This window comes from Peromyscus maniculatus, chromosome 18, assembly GCF_049852395.1.
Source record: "Peromyscus maniculatus bairdii isolate BWxNUB_F1_BW_parent chromosome 18, HU_Pman_BW_mat_3.1, whole genome shotgun sequence".
NCBI classification, from domain to species: Eukaryota; Metazoa; Chordata; class Mammalia; order Rodentia; family Cricetidae; genus Peromyscus; species Peromyscus maniculatus.
In genome coordinates, this window is record NC_134869.1 from 50601317 (window position 1) to 50620371 (window position 19055).

Consider the following 19055-nt stretch of genomic DNA (forward strand, 5'->3'; position numbering starts at 1 on the left):
CTATCGTCCATCTATCCATCCATCCATCCATCTATCTATCTCTATTGATTTATTGATTTATTATTGTTTAAGTCATAGCCTTTCACTGAATCTGGAGCTCATCAATTTGCCTAGGGTGGTTGACCCTGAGCTCTAATGGTCCTTCTCTCGTAGTGCTCCGGTGCTGTGGGGATAGGTGCACACTTCTGCCCCCGACTTTCACATGGTACCTGGGATACAAACTCTGTCTGCATGCCTGTGCAGCACATGCTTTGCTAAGGCATCCATCTCCCAGCCCCAGAAGAGACATCGATTTGCTGATTAATACACTGAATAGCTGTATCTTTTAACCTTTCTCGTTATACCCTCATCCAATCTGAAAGAGTACAATGGAATGTACAATTCTGATGTTTATGTGTCATTGTGAGGAAGCAGAGAAAGGGATAGGAGAAGACCATAGATGACTGAATCTTTACCCTGAGATAAAGAGTCAAGCCTAAGTACAAATGTCAGACCTTGGCTGCACTGGGTCTCTTTATAAGTTCAGATAACGAAGGAATTAACCCTGTTTACAGGGTTGCTGGGGACTGGGTGCCTTGAACACAGCTTGTTGTAGGACTATAACTTGGAGGACAGATATGGTACAGCGTGGACTGGTCAGGAGGGGCTGCTTAACCATTGTAGTTTGAGTTATGGAATTTTTCTCTGAAAGAAAAAAAAAACAACTCTTTTCTCATAGAGAGTATTGGTTCAAGAAAGATGTAGGTTGTGAGATCTAGGTGCAAAGAAACATTTTTGCTGAATCTCTCATTGTCCAACAGTAATTAACTAGGAAGGGGGGGGGGAATACCTGAAGAGCATACACCCTCTCCCAGGTGTCTCCGCTAAAATCAGAATATTAAATCCCAGTCGAGTAGCCCTGGCTCGCCACCTCAGCCCCCTCATCCGACAGACAGAGCTGTCAAGTGAGCTGACTTCTAAATACGGGCCCTTGTAGTTCTGAAATTCTGCAGCGCTACATTCGTATCTTGCAAACGACTGCCATCAAATGTCAGCCTGAATGATGTGCCTGAGCATTCTCGAGCTAAGTCACTGGAAAATAGATAACTTAGGGAGTCTGTTGTGTGCCCAGCAACATGCCTCAGGGGGAAAAAAAAGCGCAGTTCAGTGGAGGGAGGGCAGAGAGCAGGTGGGCCCGGTGTATCCCTGTCAAAGAACAAATGGACGGTGCTCAACAAGCCACTGTTGAGAGGGTGACTACACTCTGTCAGCTGTAGGCTTTGAGGACCAAGTCTTCATTATCGTCCCCGCAATACAGAGAAGCTTAGTACAATACCTGCCAAGCAACAGAAAGCTCAGCAAATGTTTGCAGAATTGATTTGGACAAGCCTTTTAACCTCCCTCAACTTTAGTCTCCTCTTCTCAAAATGGACATAGTATCAATGTACCGGCAGCCGACTGTGGTCTCCCAACACATTTTTTTTTTTTTTTAAAGAGAGTAATACCCATGCTAAGCCTATGGCATCCTTCACCGCCTGTTAAGATGCCCTTCAACGTCAAGTCAAAGCTCTGCCGGAGAGTTCCCAAGCTTGAAAATCAATCCTCTGTGCAGATTTAAAAGTCAACAGATAAACAGCCAGGAGAAGCGAGCATGTTTTCACACAGCTGTGAGGGAGCAAGCTCCTCTCGGCCACAGGTAATTATAACAGTTCCTTCAAATTTTACCTTTCAGCTAATCCCCCTTTAGTGAGGCTTGAGATGATTATAGGATCAAACGGCTCTTCAGTTCCTGAAATTGTGATGCCAAGGGGCCCCCCATAGCGCTTCAGCTCCACCGTATAAATAATCGCTCCGGAACTTTCTTGCTCATCTGCAGTAAATGCCAAGGAATCGTAATTGGTTTCGTTGGAAAAAGAAAAATAATGCATATATTCCTCCGTAGAGCAGGAAATCTGAGACTTCACTGCTGAAACACTATGGCTCAGAAAACAATTATTTCAGGAAGTAGCATTTCTATAATAGGATTTCACATTCTAATTCAGGGATGAAGTTGTCGTGAGCACTAGGGATGGGGAATTGCTTGTATTTAACCAGTGGGTGGCCCACCTAATGATGGCCACAGAACCTCCATGCTATGTCTCTGCCAGGCACAGTGCTTGGCCAGCCTTCCACTAAGTATGTGATCAATGCCCATGGAATAAACACACAGCTGAGTAGACAATACAGAATGAGAATGCCGCTCAGTAACTCAGAAAAATGTCCATTTCCAGGATTTACAAACATACCATTTCTCAACCTAAGAAAATCAGTTTTGCACAGGGTTGGGTCAAATGATAATACTTGTTTGCACTGGACTCAGAGAGGTTATCTTAAAGACAATACCAGGATTTTAGAAATTTTTTTTCCATATAATTCCATTGACAGTGTCTTAGTCCCATTGATCATCCCAGGGGCACTGGAACATAGGTTTGAATAATGCTGTCTCTGCTACAGAGTAAGAGCTGATGCTAACTGTTCATACATTGCAGGAACCTCTACCAGGCCGCCATATAGTCATGTGTTCTGTAGGCCAGTTAATAGTGGTAAGAAAGGAGACATTTCTGTTCTTCCCCAAACATTGGTCAGAAAGATGTCCTAAGACACTTTCAACACACGGTGGGTGCCATGACTTCGTTCGGGTTCCACGATAAAGTCTCAGGATCAAAGGATTTTTATTTGCTTATGTTTAGAATTCCTGCCATTTGTTTTATCCATTGGTCTGAGAGCTGTGAATGGTTAAGGAGCCGTTTCATTTCTGTACCTCGGGATGCAATGAAATGGTCCAGTAACTACTTGAAGAAAACAGTCAGTTTTTACAGTCAGAGTGTACAGAGTAAGGTATTCACGGAGCCACATTTTTTTGCAGTAAGCAGCTATTCATTTACGATATGAAATGCTCAAATAAAGAGGCAAAGAAAAGCTTGAGTTAACAATTCAATTATCTGTGTGTGCAGTGAAGAACTAGGGGGAACATAAAAGGCAAGGTCAGGGGAGTAATGTGGGCAGGGACATGCCCTCTCTTATCAGCATTTACTTTATTCTTGGCCACAGCCCGGGAGTTCTGGAATGCAGCCACTGCCACTGCCACTTCCCATGGGCTCTGCTCCTCACCAGCTCCTCATGCTGGGAATCAAAGGCCACCCACCATAAGATGCAGTGCTAGGATCAACGCCTTAGGTTATAAAAGTACTCAGTATCTGGCTCACGCGGGATCAGCAGCTTCGGCTCCTCCACATCACGCTGAAGAGCTCTGGGAGATGGCCCCCAAGTTTCTTCCAGGCTGCAGCTTACGTTGTGGTGAACAGGCTGGTCAACATGAACTACTCAGGGCTCCAGAGAGAAGCATCAGGAGATGGTTTAGTGAATTCAAGCTCAGAAGCCCACATTTTCTGATAGTATAATGTTGTGTTACCTGCCAGAGCTGTCTTTGATCTAAACAAATTAGGGATCTAGTGAGTAGATTATATTTCTGTTGCAAGCTGCGTCAATAATTATATTCTGGGTAGAATCAGGAATGATTCATTTGATTAGCGACCCTGACATTATTAAATAATAGCTAATATCATTTCTTTCTGCTGGTTTTCCACTGGCTGCTCTGTTAGGAGGGTGTGCTCTTCGGCAAACCATGACCTTTCGGTGTGCTCCATGTAATCTGCATGTGAGAACAAGCACCAGGCATCATCCAGATTGAGGCATTAGCTTTCTATGAGAATTGGGAAAATGCAGTTAAAAGCCACAGGAGACCCAGGGATTTTTGGAAAAGTTTTAGGTGAGGCTTCAGCCTAGATTAAAATACTGGCCGAGAGGAAGGTGAACTCGGAGGCAGACCCACTTGCTGAGAGGAGTAGAGAGACCTTGTCCAGTTAGTTTGTCCTTACATCACAAAAGGACAAATAACACAGAGGATGACAGAGTAGGTGGATTTAGGATAGCCATTTCAGGCCAGCTTACATGGGGACGTTTTATATTAGCACCTGGGTAGTTGGTAAAGAAGACAACTGCTGAGCACTCAGTGTGTGACACAGATACAAAACAAGAAAACGGCAACATTATACTAAAAACACATTCTTCAAATGGTAATGGCGAGGCAAAAAGTAGATCTATGAGGATTCTAATATAAACAAACCAATTGTTTAAAAAATAGATTTCAGGGCCGGGCGTTGGTGGCGCACGCCTTTAATCCCAGCACTCGGGAGGCAGAGCCAGGCGGATCTCTGTGAGTTCGAGGCCAGCCTGGGCTACCAAGTGAGCTCCAGGAAAGGCGCAAAGCTACACAGAGAAACCCTGTCTCAAAAAACCAAAAAAAAAAAAAAAAAAAATAGATTTCAAAGCTGGGCGGTGGTGGCGCACGCCTTTAATCCCAGCACTCGGGAGGCAGAGCCAGGTGAATCTCTATGAGTTCAAGGCCAGCCTGGTCTACAGAGAGGCACCAAAACTACACAGAGAAACCCTGTCTCAGAAAAAATAAAAAAGACATCTCAATTATCTCTGTCTCTCTTATTCTTTGTTCACTTTCTTGTTCTCTCTCTCTCTCTCTCTCTCTCTCTCTCTATATATATATATATATATATATATATATATATATATATATATGAAAATGAGTACCATGCTGCTGGAAATCAGGAACACTGCTGAGATACATGATGATATTAAGATCGCCGCTAATACTTTTAACTGGGTTACATTTCCAGGGACCTTCCTTTAGGGATATTGTTAATGTTTACAGGACGGGACGCCTGGGACTACTTCCAGATAATTCAGAGGGAGGAGAAACTAGACAGAGAATTAGCAAACCATGGCTGCTGCTGGGAGACGCAAAGATGGTCCACGGCACTGTTTCTGTTTTCTGTACGGACTTGAAATTTCATAATTTAAAAACTGTCTCTGTGCACAATTTTACTAACAAGGTAAAAACAAACAAACAAACAAAAAACCCATGACACTCCTAGAAATGTCTACACAGATGCCTCAAGTTACTAGGTGTTTGATTAGCCCGCTCAAGTAAATAGGTGTTTGATTATCCTGATCAAGTAAATAGGTGTTGGATTAGCCTGCCCCTTCTTCCCATTGGTGGCAGGGGCTGCCCTTACATGGTCCTATCTAAACCACATGGCCCATCTGGCTATGAGGCAAGGTGCCCAGGTCTCCCTCTGTGACTTGCCCTTGAGGAGGCCCCAGCCTGGCTCTGCCTAGCTTTTTTTTTACAAGTAAGGTTTTCTTCTGAATGGTTTTCCTGTTTGGGACCCGGCCTTCATCCTCCTTCCGCATCCAATTTCACTAGTGCCGCCCACTCACGAGGCTTGGTCTTTCTTCCTGGAGCCTCTTCAAACCACCAATCTGAATAGAGTGCGATTTTAGGTGAAGCCTCCTCATGAGTTCCCCAACTCCTTAATAGATTACAACCAAGCCTTTGCAAGAGCGGAGTTCCAGAGGGCCTCGCTGCCCTCTTCTGTCTCAACCCAAACCCCAGAGTCTCCTGATAGACTCACAAGTCCTTGCCTGGCCCTTTGAGGATGAGTGAAGTCTTCAGACTTTACCCCCTATGTACCCATCTCTTCCTTCCCCCTTGTGCTCCTGGGGAATTTCTCCTTCTACCTCAAGACTTGACCTGCGTGTGCCTTATTTTCCGAGGAAGTTTCTAGTTTCTGTGTGGGCCTTATTTTCCGAGGAAGTTGGGTTTGGGTGTGCTTGCCTGGGGGACATCTCATAGCTTCTGTCTATCATGTTAGTGTTTCTCACCTTTAGCTCCCCCTTTAACTAAGAAGAAAAAAAATAGTTTACGTTTTCTTGAATGAAAGTGATTAAAGGCTAAAATAAGATTCAGCCAGGTAGAGCTGACCTTTGAAGTCCACATGGTACTGCCACACAGTGCCTCAGTCTTTCATCCCAAGGACCAATTTTTGACAAGATCCATCTTCTGGTGTATACTTTCAATCACACACACACACACACACACACACACTTGATGTATATGGGTGTTTTGCCTTCACATATACATGTCTATGTACCCCCTGCATGCCTGGTACCCAAGAAGGCTGGAAGAGGATTGTAGAAGCCCCTGGCACTGGAGTTGCAGATGGCTGTGAGCCGCCAGGTAGGTGCTGGGAACTAAACATTGGTCCCTCTGGAAGAGGAGCCAGTGCTTTAACCACGGAACCATCTCTCCAGGCCCTATCCTCTGTTTTAAATGATTTCTCTCATTAGACTAAAATCACCTAAACGCATGGCTTTATCTTCGTATCCTCACATCCTAGAACCCTGTCTGGGGTCGGGGAGAATTCAGGAAATGCTGAAAAAGAGCAACAGGACGGATGATTGTTAGCATGCCGCCGGATTCCCAGGAAGAGCGCTCTGACTCATGTGTTAGCCAGCCACGTTAGGCCAAGTCTATGTTCCGTCTTCAAGACAGGTGACACAAAGACAGCGCACCTCCATCCAGAGTGTGAAGCTAAGACCTTGGTGGTCACTACGGGGGATCAGCCGACCCTGAACTTCCTCCCTACAAGGTTCCTAGAGTGTCAGTCAGTTCAACTTCAGGCTGAACTCCGGAATCCATCTGCCTTTTTGAGTTTTAGCCCAGCTGGCATCTGAAAGCCCGCATCGCCCAGGAGGAGGGCACTAACCGCTATGTGGAAAGCTATGTCCAGACCATTTTGGAGGTGGAAGCTCGCCAAGCCGCTCTGTCCTTGAGGCTGCTCTAACTCTCGAAGCTTAGGTAGGAGCAGCTAGAATCTTCAACCACGGGAGAGACTGACTGTGAAGGCAGGGTGTAGCGTCACCAGCACGTTTCAGCGCGAGCCTAAACAGATGTTAATGATATTATAAGCAGCGTTTGTATTACAACAGCAGGTTTACAGCTAATAGTGAAAGGCAGGAAAGGGGCCAGCCTGCTCCTATGTTCAGTCTAGCTCTAGTTAAGGAAATTAATGGGACCGCAGAACAGATGCAGAATTGCTGCATTACTTATCTGTGATGTTATTTTCAGCTTACTTGACTGCTGCCTGTTTAACAAAATGAACACTATCTGGCTTGCATCCATAATGGCAAGCTGCTGCCGTGGCCAAATAGGAGGTTCGGATTCAGGAGCGAGGCTTTGGAAGGGATACATGTGCAGGTCAATCAAAGTTCACGCCCACAAAAAAAATAAAATAAAATAAAAAAAAATAAAAAGATGGGATTAGTTTTGGAGTATGGTTGAGTTTCTTGTAGTTGGACTAGCCCGGGGGGAACGAACCACTCAGACGCCCCTCCATTTTGCCTGGTTGCATCGAGGCAGCGCCACTGAGGGGTTCGCAGGAGCTACGGAAGGTTTATGAGCGGAATTAAACGTCTTTATGAAAGTGATCCTTTCTGAGTCTCAACACGTCATTCGGGGGACCAGCAAGACTTCAGCATCATCTGGGACCTGGTTAGAAATGTAAATTTTCTGTGCCTTCCCAGACCTGGAGCAACCACAGACTCCAGAGGAGGGGTTCCAGTTGGCCGTGTGAAGAGCCCTGGTGATTATCAGGTTTGGGTGCCTCAAGTTTGGGTGCCTTTACTACGAGAGATCAAACATGCGACCGCTAGATTCTCCCAGGGCTCAACGCACAGCCAAGACTCATGGGACCGCATCTCCTCTCCAATCTAGGTTTTAGGGGAATAGCTACTTCAAATAACTTAGCTTGACCTCACACTGATAAACTGAAAACAGAACACAAAAGGAAGCCCAGATAGAATAAATAAATGCAACTAGAAGTAAACACTAAATTTGTGTAATACTGTTTTATACAGTAAACAAAGACAATTTCTTATGGATAGGACAAGCCTGGACATATTTTTTTTTTCCCCATACCTATGAGAACCTATGAAGAAGGCCAAGAATTGACAATTCTACAAACAAGTTCTACAGCTGAAGGAAGATGATTGAAATCAAGAGCCAACACAGCAGCTGCCTCTTTCAGGGGCAAAAATACAGGGTCACGGATACACTTGTATCAATTTGCGCAGTCTCTGCCCACCTGCCTCCTCCTTAGGACCTAGCGGTATCTATAATGTCTCTTGATGGCATGGCTCTGTACAAGACACGGTCAAGGTAAAATGATAGACTTCATTTCAAGAGAGTTCTGTACATCTTTATGGACCTGGACAAGAGCCTTCTCCTTTGCCCTGCTCAGCTACATTCCTACGATAACACACAAGAGCCTCTGAAGGCAAAATGTCATTGAATCTAGAGGGAGAAAAATACTCAAAACTCCAAGTGTTCCTCAAGCCTTTAAGCCATCACAAAATAAAGCTAAAATTAATTTCCTCTAATTGTGGCTGTTAATAGCACTCACTGGGTTCTACTAGGTATAAACCTTTTGCTAAGATATAGTAATGACTTCCTTTGATCCTTAAGACAGCCATAGACTGTAGATATTAAACGATACGGATCTTTGTAGATGAGGGAACTGATGTTCGGGGAAGCTATCTGTAAAGTAATTTCCCAGCTGTGAAGCCAGTCTGCTTGGTGTTCCCAGTCTTTTCATCCAACAGGAGTAAAACCAGTGGTGTCTAACCAATGACTTTGGACTCATTCCCCATGTAAGATCCCATAGCAGCTCTTCCCATGGGCTTTGGGGTCAACCTTAAACTTCCCACAGTTTACAAGGCCCACGGTGATGTCCTAGCATGCCTTTCCATCTCATCTCCTACCACATCCTTCACATATTTTACACTTCTGCATATTAGCCTGCTTGGCTGTGTGACATTCTCTCTTCCTGTCCCTTCCTCATAAACTCTTTCCAGTTCAAGGCAATTGAGTCTCCTGGGTGAAAACTCAATGCTTCTGTATTCTCTTGCCATCTTGCAGTGTATTAGTCACGGTGAGAAAATGCCTGTGAGAACAACGTAAAGGAAGTACTTATTTTGGCTCATCGTTTCCGAGGGTCCAGCCCCAGGTACTCAGGCAGAGAATAGCATGGTAATAGTGGTACATGGTGGAGGAGGGTGTTTGCCTCCTAGTATAATCTTCAAAGGCATTCACCTAGTGACCTACTTCCTCCGACTAGGAGGAAGTGCCCTACTTCTGAAAGTTCCAAGAACATTTAAAAATAGTGCTGCCATGTACAAGTACATCCACATAGCCACTTATCACACTTGTAGGTGTAGATGTGTGTCTGTGTTCATGTATGTTCATGTATGTGGAAGCCAAAGATGGATGCCCAGTGTCTTCCTCAATCACCCTCCACCTTCTCTTTTGAGATAGGATTTCTCAAGGAACCTAGGGCTGGACAATCTGGCTTGCTAGCCAGCAAGACCTAGGAATCCTCCTGCCTCTGCCTCCCCAGTTGGTATTACTGGTACACACTGCTTTTTACACAGGCATTGAGAATTGAACTCGGTCCTAATACTTGCATGTCGAGCATTTTACCCACTGAACTATCTCCTTAGCTCCCTCATCATATTTTTTTAATTACTATTTTTTAAATTGTTTCTCTCATTTGGTGTTGGCTGACCCAAGTATAGAGATTGTAACCTCATTATTTAAGAACTGGCAGTCCTGCAAACAGACCCCTGGTACCTCTCGGACCCTAAAATGCTGATAGCATGATTGAAAACCACAGGTGACAACATTTGAGAATGACTCTACAGGGCTGGCAGGCAGAGAGACTATATAGAAAGAGAAATCTAGAAACAAGAAAGTTGCCAGAGAAGGAGGAGGACCTAGGGGGCCAGCCACCCAGCTACATGGCAAGCCACTGAGTAAGAAGAAAGAAAAGCATATAGGAATAGAAAAGGAAAAGCCCAGAGGCAAAAGGTAGACAAGCTAACTGACATTAAGGAAAGCTGGCTAGAAACAAGCCAAGCTAAGGCCGGGCATTTAAAATTAAGAATAAGCCTCTGTGTGTGATTTATTTGGGAGCTGGGGGTGGGCCCCCAAAAGAGCAACAACAACAACAACAACAACAACAACAACAACAACAACAACAACACAGGAACAGGTAGTTTAAGGAAGAAATGGAAAACATCCAGAGAATGGGAAGCCCAGGATTGGTCTGAGTAAGATTTCAGGGCTATGTAGAAAGTAATCCTGAATATTATGATTCAAAAACATTGAGATGAACGGTCACTATTCAGTGACAGTTCAATTCCTCTGTATGGCTTCAGATTAAACACAACATCAAACTTCAAAAATCAGTGACTGATCTAATGATCAACGCTCCCTTTCTGCTAAGTCATTCATGTCTTGATTGAGGAACAGAATGGAGGGAAAAGGATTTTAGGAGGTAATTAATAAATTAATAATAAATTAATAAATTAGTAATAAAATAGACCCTGGTTCATCACACATTGACTCTGCCAGCTAATAAACCACCAAGTAACACAGTCTTTGTAAGGTAGGTACAAAACCCTACATGCACATGCAAATGAAGTCAAATCTCACACAGTTTTTAATAACTTGTCAAAACTTATACAGTTGAAAGGTGGTAGACTTGCACTTTAAACTCAAGTATGATTTTAAATGTGTGTGTCATGGCTCTAAATGGAATGTCTCCATCAAATCTCTCCCCTCAGAGCTCAGGTAACCCCATGGAAGAGGAGGCAGAAAGAGCTATATTAAGAGTCAGAGGGGCCAAGACTTCAGCAACTGTTCCCTGAGACAGAGCCTGCCAGCACTTGACTGGACTAAGAGTTTATCAATCTTGTTGGTATTTCAAATAAAACAGCTTTTCATTAAAAAAAACAAAAAACAAATAAAATTATAATTCTAACTAAAAAAAAAAAAAAAAAAAAAAAAAACAGTCAGAGGGGATGGAGGACACCAGAACAGGTCCTCTGAATGAACTGAGCAAAGTTCATATGAACTCACAGATGCTGGAGCAACAAGCACAGGGCCTACAATGGTCTGGACGAAGTCCTTTGTATATATATTACAGCTTTCAGCTTAGTATTTTTTATCCCCCCCCCCCCCCCGTATGTGAATGAGTGTGTCTGGTTCTTGTGCCTTCTTTGGGGGCTCTTTTCCTTCTGTTGGATTGCTTTGTCCAACTTCAGGTTTTTGTTTTGTCTTATTATATATTTTGTTGTTTTATTGTTAGAAGACTGTTTCTTTTCTTTTTTTTTTTTTTTTTTTTTTTTTTTTTTTTTTTTTTTTTTTTGGTTTTTCGAGACAGGGTTTCTCTGTGTAGCTTTGCGCCTTTCCTGGAGCTCACTTGGTAGCCCAGGCTGGCCTCGAACTCACAGAGATCCGCCTGCCTCCGCCTCCCGAGTGCTGGGATTAAAGGCGTGCGCCACCAACGCCCGGCGACTGTTTCTTTTCTAATGAGAGACAGAAAGGGAGTAGATCTGGACGCAAGGGGAGGAACTGGGAGGAATAGAAGGAGGGGAAACTGTAATCAAGATATATTGTATGAGGAAACAATCTATTTTTAAATAAAAGGGGTATTACAATAAGATATGTGCTCTTTATGATCACACAGGCTCTTAAGAACCAATTTTTAACCAAGTGTTACACTTGAAATGAGAAAGGTTTCCCTATCTGGCTTTGCTCTTCATACAAAAGAATTCACTTATTCGCTCTTCATACAAAAGAATTCACTTATTCGAGCTGTATTTTCTTTTCCTGTTTTTCATGAGTTTGTGTGTATAGTATGCATATGTGAATACATGCATGTTCTCTATATGTGTGTGGGCATACATGTGGATGCCTGTCACATGGATGTGGAGGGCCAAGGCGGATGCCAGGAAACACCTTCAATTGGTCTTCCATGTTATTCAATGAGGCAGAGTCGCTCAGTCAAACCCAGGGCCCCTGATATGGTTAGTCTTGAACACCAGCTTGGCCTGGGGCTGCTCTGTCTCCATCTTCTGAGGTTGGGATTACCAGTGGGCCACTTACACCCACTTGACACTTACGTGGGTTTCCAGAGAGCCTGAGCCATCTCCCTAGGCCTTAGGCCACACTTTCAATGTTAGGAGGGAAGAGAGGAGTAGGACAATGTCAGTTCTTCCAAGGTGATGACCAGATGATAATTTATGGGTACCTGTGGGTTCAATCATATCTGCACGAGTGTATGTTTTGATATGCCAATTTGAGATACCATGGTTTGAGTAAGTGGACCCCTCACGGTAACATTTATAGTCATATTTTGGGTATCTATGTGATGTTTTCCAGGGAAACGATTTAGGATTTAAAGGAATTAAAAATGTGCTTAATAAGCAGGATGATTACCATTAAAATTAGGCATAGGGATTATTGGAGAAAGATAGAAAGGAGTTGGGGGTAAGCCAAAGGAAATTAGCTGAGAACGTGATGGAGCTCTCCAAGTTCTGAGCCGCTGGAAGCCCTGCCAACATGTCTGCACAGCTGGCTTTGAAACTGGACACGTTGCCAGCTGTGCATACCACGCATATTCATCCCTGGGTTGACTTTCTCCCTCTGCAAGGAAGGTAGCTGAGATCTGCTGAGCTGGGCAAATCAGGCTAAGTCAGTTTTTCCACAGGGCTTTGCCTCTTCGTTAGGACGGAACCCAGTCGATGCTGGAGGCTTTAGCCTTTTCGTGAAATAAATTCCCCAAAGCCAGTGCAGGGGAAGCACACTTAAAAAGTGGGGGATGCAAACTAGGCACAGAAAATCAGCGCTTGAGGAAAAAAATGAGCACAAGCTTGTACACATTTTAAAATGATGATTGCAAAATATCTTTGGCTATAATCATCATTCCCAACTCTACCAATGGATGTAACTACTGGTTTTTTTCTTTCACTGTGAATAGAAGAAACCTTAAATAAATGGCTTGACATGCCTGTGACATCTAGACCTATTATGATTTAGTTATGAGAAGATTCTAGAACATGGACTTTTTTTTTTGTTGGTTCGTGTTATGATTTTAATCTTGTGTTCCTGAAGTCACCCATGTTACAGGCTACTAGTCATAACTGGTTACTAGTCTGTGTCACCACTAGGAAAAGGTGGGACCCTTAGGAGGTGGGGCCAAAGGGAGGAAGTTAGGTCATTAGAGGTATTGTCCTTGAAGGGGATCCTGGGACTGGAACTGCTGGCCTCCTCTTTACTTCCGAGTACCAGGCAAAACTGTCCAATGCAGTTGGGATGAAATTATATATTCATATAAATGTCAATGAATTAACACATGACACACACACACATACTGTGTTTAAAATCTGTCTTTACTTCACCAATTTACTGGATTACTTTGTCGCTCTGTCTTCTCTTGTAGAACATACAAATCAATGTCGTGGAATGATCTCAAATAATAGATCTCTCTCTCTCTCTTTTTAATTCCCCTATTTCCTATTCTGGTTTCAGTCATAAAACAAAAAAAAATTAGAAAAAATAGTTTATTTCTGTTGAGGTCTGAAAATAAAATATCCTCCACTGGCTCATGTGGCTTGGTGCTGATGTTTTGTGAGGTTCTGGGAAGTTGAGGAGACAGGACCTGGCTGGAGGAGGTAGTTCAATGGGGCGTGTTGTGGGAAGCTGTATCCTCCACGGCCCTTTCTATCATTCTTGCTCCCTCCTGCCCTCTCCCACCCCCACCCTGTCCACGAGGTTAGTAGCTTGGACCACATACTCCCACCTTCATGATGTAAGTTCCTTTTCTTCACTACGTCCCCCTGACAGGATGGACAAAAACTTCCCACACCATGAATCAAAACGAATGATTCCTCCCATTCAGTTTTTTATTCAAGGAGTTTTGTCACAGTGGTGAGAGAAGTGATTCTGATATTAAAACAATTCTCAAGCCTGTTTATGTCAGTTACACGTGTTACTGTAACTGTAATTTAATTAAGATTACTTATAAAGTGTCTCTGTAGTTTTTATATGAAAACAGAATTAGATGTATTTGATAAAAAAAAATCTGATGAATTTAATTACAGGGAGGAAAAATTCTAAATCATTGTTGGAAATCAAAAGTTAGGTAAAGTGGGGGGAGGGAGAGAGAGGGAGAGGGAGAGGGAGAGGAAGAGGGAGAGGGAGAGGGAGAGGGAGAGAGACAGAGAGAGCACTCTGCTATTCAGAGCACACATTGCTCTTCCTGAGGACCTGGGTTTGGTTCCAAGCACCCATGTCAGGCAGTTCACAACTCCTTGTAAGTTTAGCACCAGGGGATCTGACATCTTCTTCTCCCATTTGGGTACTTGCACGTGTATACACACACACACACACACACACACACACACACACACACACACACACCCATACCACACACACCTGAAAATTAAAATACACCATTAAAAGTTTTTTATAATAAAGAAATGATTCATGTTTGAGGAAGTAGATACCTTTAACTTGATTAAATAACTTATAATCATTTTTTTATTGTAAAAACTTGCAAAAATCCTTTCTTCTACCTCTGAAAATGCTGCTGTCATTTAAGGGGTGACATTACATTGCAATGGGGATTTATTTTTACTGGTGTAAAAATCTAAAGAATTTACAACAATCTTATTGTTTACTGGAATGAATTCATCAGAGCATTAATCCATCGATGATGTTGCTGCCCTCAGGATCCAATCATCTCTCAGTAGTATACCAGGTTGGTGGGCAGAGCCTTCAGTGTCTAAGACTGTCAAGGGAGATGCTTAATATCCAAACTATAACACTTCCCAGTTGTGTTTGATTTTGTTTCCTCTTTAACATAAACATATGTAACTGATGCAGAACATGAATTGTCCGTGTTAATGATGGTACTGAATCAGCATTTAGGCAGTCGAGTCTGGTTGGGAAAACCATTTCGCTAGGAGAATGCCTTTGAGGGGAATAGCTTTGTCTTTCTATTTTTGTCTGTCTGTCTCCTTTTTGCCGTCAGGTGAGCGGTGTGGTTCCATCATGGCTCTTGGCTGTGATTATCTCACCATGGCCCAGAGCAGCAGAACCAGCTGACCATTGACTGAAAGCATGAGTGAGAGATCAATGCTTCCTCCTTCATGTAGGTCTTAGCGGATATTCCGTCATAGCGGCACAAGATGAACTAACATGAGATGTGGATGCTTAGAAGTAAAGTAGTGGCTGTGACTCCCTCACTGTGCAATGTCTAAGTCTTTGGAAATGATTTGTGGGAGGAACTTGGGAAAAAAAATGGAGAAAAGACTCCAAAAGTACTTAAAATTCTGTGAGGAGAGAACACTAGTAGGGTGATTCCATGGAGAACTCTAAAGACCAGACTGCTGACAGGATCATTAACGATTGCTCATGAGGTTCAGATGGACATGAGGACACTCTTGGAGGAGAGAATGATTATCACATTCTGAGAAAGAACATGTCTATACTTCCCCCCGTGTCCTGAATCTTTGTGAGATGCCAAATTTAAAGGTCATGGACCAATCTGATGGAAGAAGTTTTAGTGTTTAGACTGGCATGGATACTGTTCATTGTTTCCATACAGATTTACAGTGAGAATCAGGAGGAAAAGGCAGAGCAGAAGGGTTTGACCAACTTGGAGTTTAGGTTTAAAAAAAAGAGGAGCTCTTTAAGGCTGAAAATAAAATGAGTTTGCTGAGTAGACTAGTGCCATAAAAACTAGCCAAGTACTTTGCATTGGGACAACAAGAAAGATGCTTTGGTAGCATCTCAGCAACTAGCCAGTTCCCATCCATCAGTGGCTCAAGGGTATAAAGATAGCAAGCCTTTGAAAGACTTTGATTGGAGAAGATCACCCCAGGGAACCTTTCATGCACAGGTTGCCAAGGAAAGTGTTTCTCTGAGCTCAGCTAACAAAAACTTAGAAACTGCTCTAGCTGTGGTCTATGCGGGTCTAGTCACTGCTCAAGTTGGCCACAGACCTTGATGCTGATTTTGCTGCCTTGAGTCTCAGAAGAGAATGAACTTGGACTTTTATGCAATGCTAGCTAGAGGCTCTGGGAATTCCTGGAGATAGACTGAATACGTTTTGCATCTTGAGTTGGGTATGAGTCCTCTGGAAGTCAGAAGTGGAATGTTTAGTTGAAATATGAAATGCACCTTTGCCCTGCTACCTCCAGGTTTGTGTGTTGAAGGCTTGGACCTCAGCTAGGGATTATTGAGAGGTAATCAAGTCATGACAATGGGTTAATCCTTTGTTAGTTTACAATGCATGAACCAGTAGGAAGTAGAGCTGAGTGTAAGAAACAGAACACTGGGCATTACTGTGGAGGGTATAACTTGTCCCCAGCTCCTACTTGTTTTCATTCCTGTTTCTTGGCTGCCATAAGGTGGGCAACTTAATTTCTCTACACCCCTTTGCCATGATGCTCCATGATACACGCTGGAGTCAGCTGACCATGGATCGAGACCTCTGGAACCACCAGCTCAAATATATCCTCCCTTGAATTGTTTTCATTAGGTCTGTTGTCTCAGAAATGGAAAACTAATGCAGAAGTAGCAAACTGCATATTATAGGTATAGTTTAGAGAAACAAAGACTTGAAACTCTAATCCATAGAACCACACTCATATGACGGCCTTAAGTTTATTGGTAAGATTGTCAACCTTTCAGATTAAGTCTTTATGATACAGATTTGAATCAATTTCTAGGATTTCCATATTAGTGAGTTATTTTAATAAATGGACTTTTCAATTAGTTCCAGCTTATTATCATAAGCAGATAAAGGGCTTTTACTGTAGAGCTGTTAAAGCCATGTTCTTTGTATTACTGCTAGCACTGCCTTGAAATTTGTTAAAAAAGAATCCTGGACTCCACCTGGAGATAATGTCTGGGATGTGTTTCCAAAACTCTCCAGGAGACTGTGAGACATAATGGGGTCTGAGAAACATTGCTCACATATTACTGTTCACACATTACTGATGCTCCTAGAATAGATATGACTCACCCCCCCAAAAAACCATGGGTCAGAATGTGCAAGGGATCCCAGTGTTTTCTTTTCATTCTCATTCTGTAATCCTGGTTTTAGAGAGGTTTTCTAAGGAAATAATTCAAAGTAAGATGGAAATCTGAATAAAACTTTCTCTGCATGAAACATGGTACCACTCTCTTTGATACCGAAATCACTGAAACCACAAAGAAAAACATAAGAGTTTGTAAACTAGTTAAATATTTACAAAGTTAAAAATGCAACATTCACCATGGTTATATGCTACAAATATTAACAAACTCTCAGAACGACCAGTTCCATTACCTTAGAGCAGTATTTGATGGTAATGTAGTTTTCATACTTAAAACTATCTTACTATAGCTGTAATTTTTATAAAAAAAATACTTAGTTATACAAATTGAAAGCATCATTTAAAACCCACTCAACACTCAATGTACAACCCAAAGACTCTTACAACCATGCAAAGCACTCCTATAACACCACTAGCCAGCTGCTGCATGAAAAGCACCCAGATGTACTGTCCTTTCCACAGATGGGCAGCTGGAAAAGTCAGTCTTAGGTAAGGATGCTGTCAGTACCTGAGTTATCTTCATCCTTGCGGATTTTGAGCTTCACCAGGTCTTCACACTGCTGGAGGATCTGGACTGCGTCTTCCATGGAACAGTTGTCCAGCCGGATGTTATCTATCGCGAGCAACTTATCCCCAAGTTCCAGCGTTCCAGTTCTGTGAACAAGGGCACAGTACTGCGTGAGTTATGATGAGTACTCACGCAGGCCATTTTAAGAGGCGTTGAGCACAATGCAGTGTTCGGGTGACCCTTAGAGTGAAAGGTTTTCAACTGTTTTGAAATTGTACTTCATTGACAAGCATCCATTTTTCCCAGTCTTATTTGGGGGTGGTAGCTATGGTGTTAAATTGCATATTATTAAAACATCTTCCTTATGCTTTCTTCAACTTAACCTAGTCATCCACTCAGGAAGTCTAGAGCTCCTTAGGGGGGTATCAGGTACAAGAGACCCCAAATGTCCTTGTGTTCCTCTCAACCTTGATGCACACTCTTGATGCATGGTCGTCAGCTCCTAGGAGAGAGATAAGGGAGTCAGGGAAGTCCAGGTGGGTCAGAGCCAGTGAGAACTGGGTCTCGGACCTTGGCTGTTTCTTCATGTACCTGGAAAGTCACTGAGGCTGGAGAAAGGGACAAACATATAGATGAATCTGACGGAGCTATTTGGAAAATGGCCTCAGAGAGTCCAATACTGGTTCTGGATTACTTGCTGGTCTGTCGGAAGTCTTAAAAGTTCATAAATCAATGACAAGAGGAACGAGAACGTCATATATATGTGTTCTTTAAGGAGCTCTCCTTCACATTTTATGTCTGTGTTAGAGTCTACTAATTATTTCCCAATATTCATTTTCTTTTCTTCTGCAGCAACCCCAGTCCCTTCCCACTTATGGACAGGAAATAGGAATAGCAAGTAGGTGTCATGGCTTCCCAGCTCTGGACTCCCTGCCCACTTTCCACCTGTTACATGAGAAACAATTATTTTTATCCTTCTTTGATATACAGGATACTAATAATTTACTTTTCAACACAGCTGTGCCTATACTATATATCTCAACTCTAACGATGTCCTCCATGGTCCTTGTTTGATACACGATACTAATAATTTACTTTTCAATATGGCTGTGCTGATACCATATTTCTGAACAATGTCCCCCATACTTTTTTTTTTTTTTTTTTGAGACAGGGTTTCTCTGTGTAGCTTTGCGCCTTTCCTGGAACTCATTTGGTAGCCCAGGCTGGCCTCGAACTCACAAAGATCCACCTAGCTCTGCCTCCCGAGTGCTGGGATTAAAGGCATGTGCCACCACTGCCTGGCTGTCCCCCACACTTTTTGGTGATAACCCTATTTCTTTAACAATACAATTATGATGAAAGGTTGGGTTGTTAAATGTCTTCATTTAAAAAAAAAATAAGAGGAAAGTTAATATTACATTGGTATGCTCGATTACTTAAAATGTACTTTTACCTGTGAAATGGAAAGCACGAGACCATCATATTTAGATGTATAGAGACCAGGGAGGAGACCGTTCTAGTTTAGCTTTAATTGACATTTTGATACAGCCTAGAGTCATCTGAGAAAGGAGTGACAATCAAGAGACTGCCCAGATCACCCTGGCCTGCGGATATGTCTGTGATGGATTCTCTTGGTGGTTAAGTGGATTAGGCGGATCCAGCCGAC

At 42.9% G+C, this 19055-nt stretch overlaps 1 protein-coding gene across 13 annotated transcripts in view; it reads right to left on the bottom strand.

The window, feature by feature from the left end:
• Grip1 (glutamate receptor interacting protein 1) overlaps positions 1–19055 on the bottom strand; it is a 667949-nt gene that overhangs the window by 59783 nt on the left and 589111 nt on the right. For all 13 annotated transcript variants that reach the window (XM_076554188.1, XM_076554184.1, XM_076554182.1 and 10 more), the window contains 2 exons: positions 17390–17535; positions 1705–1849 (listed from right to left, as the gene is read on the bottom strand). In XM_076554188.1, the coding sequence (XP_076410303.1) occupies positions 1705–1849; positions 17390–17535 (291 nt within the window). The remainder of the gene's footprint in view (positions 1–1704; positions 1850–17389; positions 17536–19055) is intronic.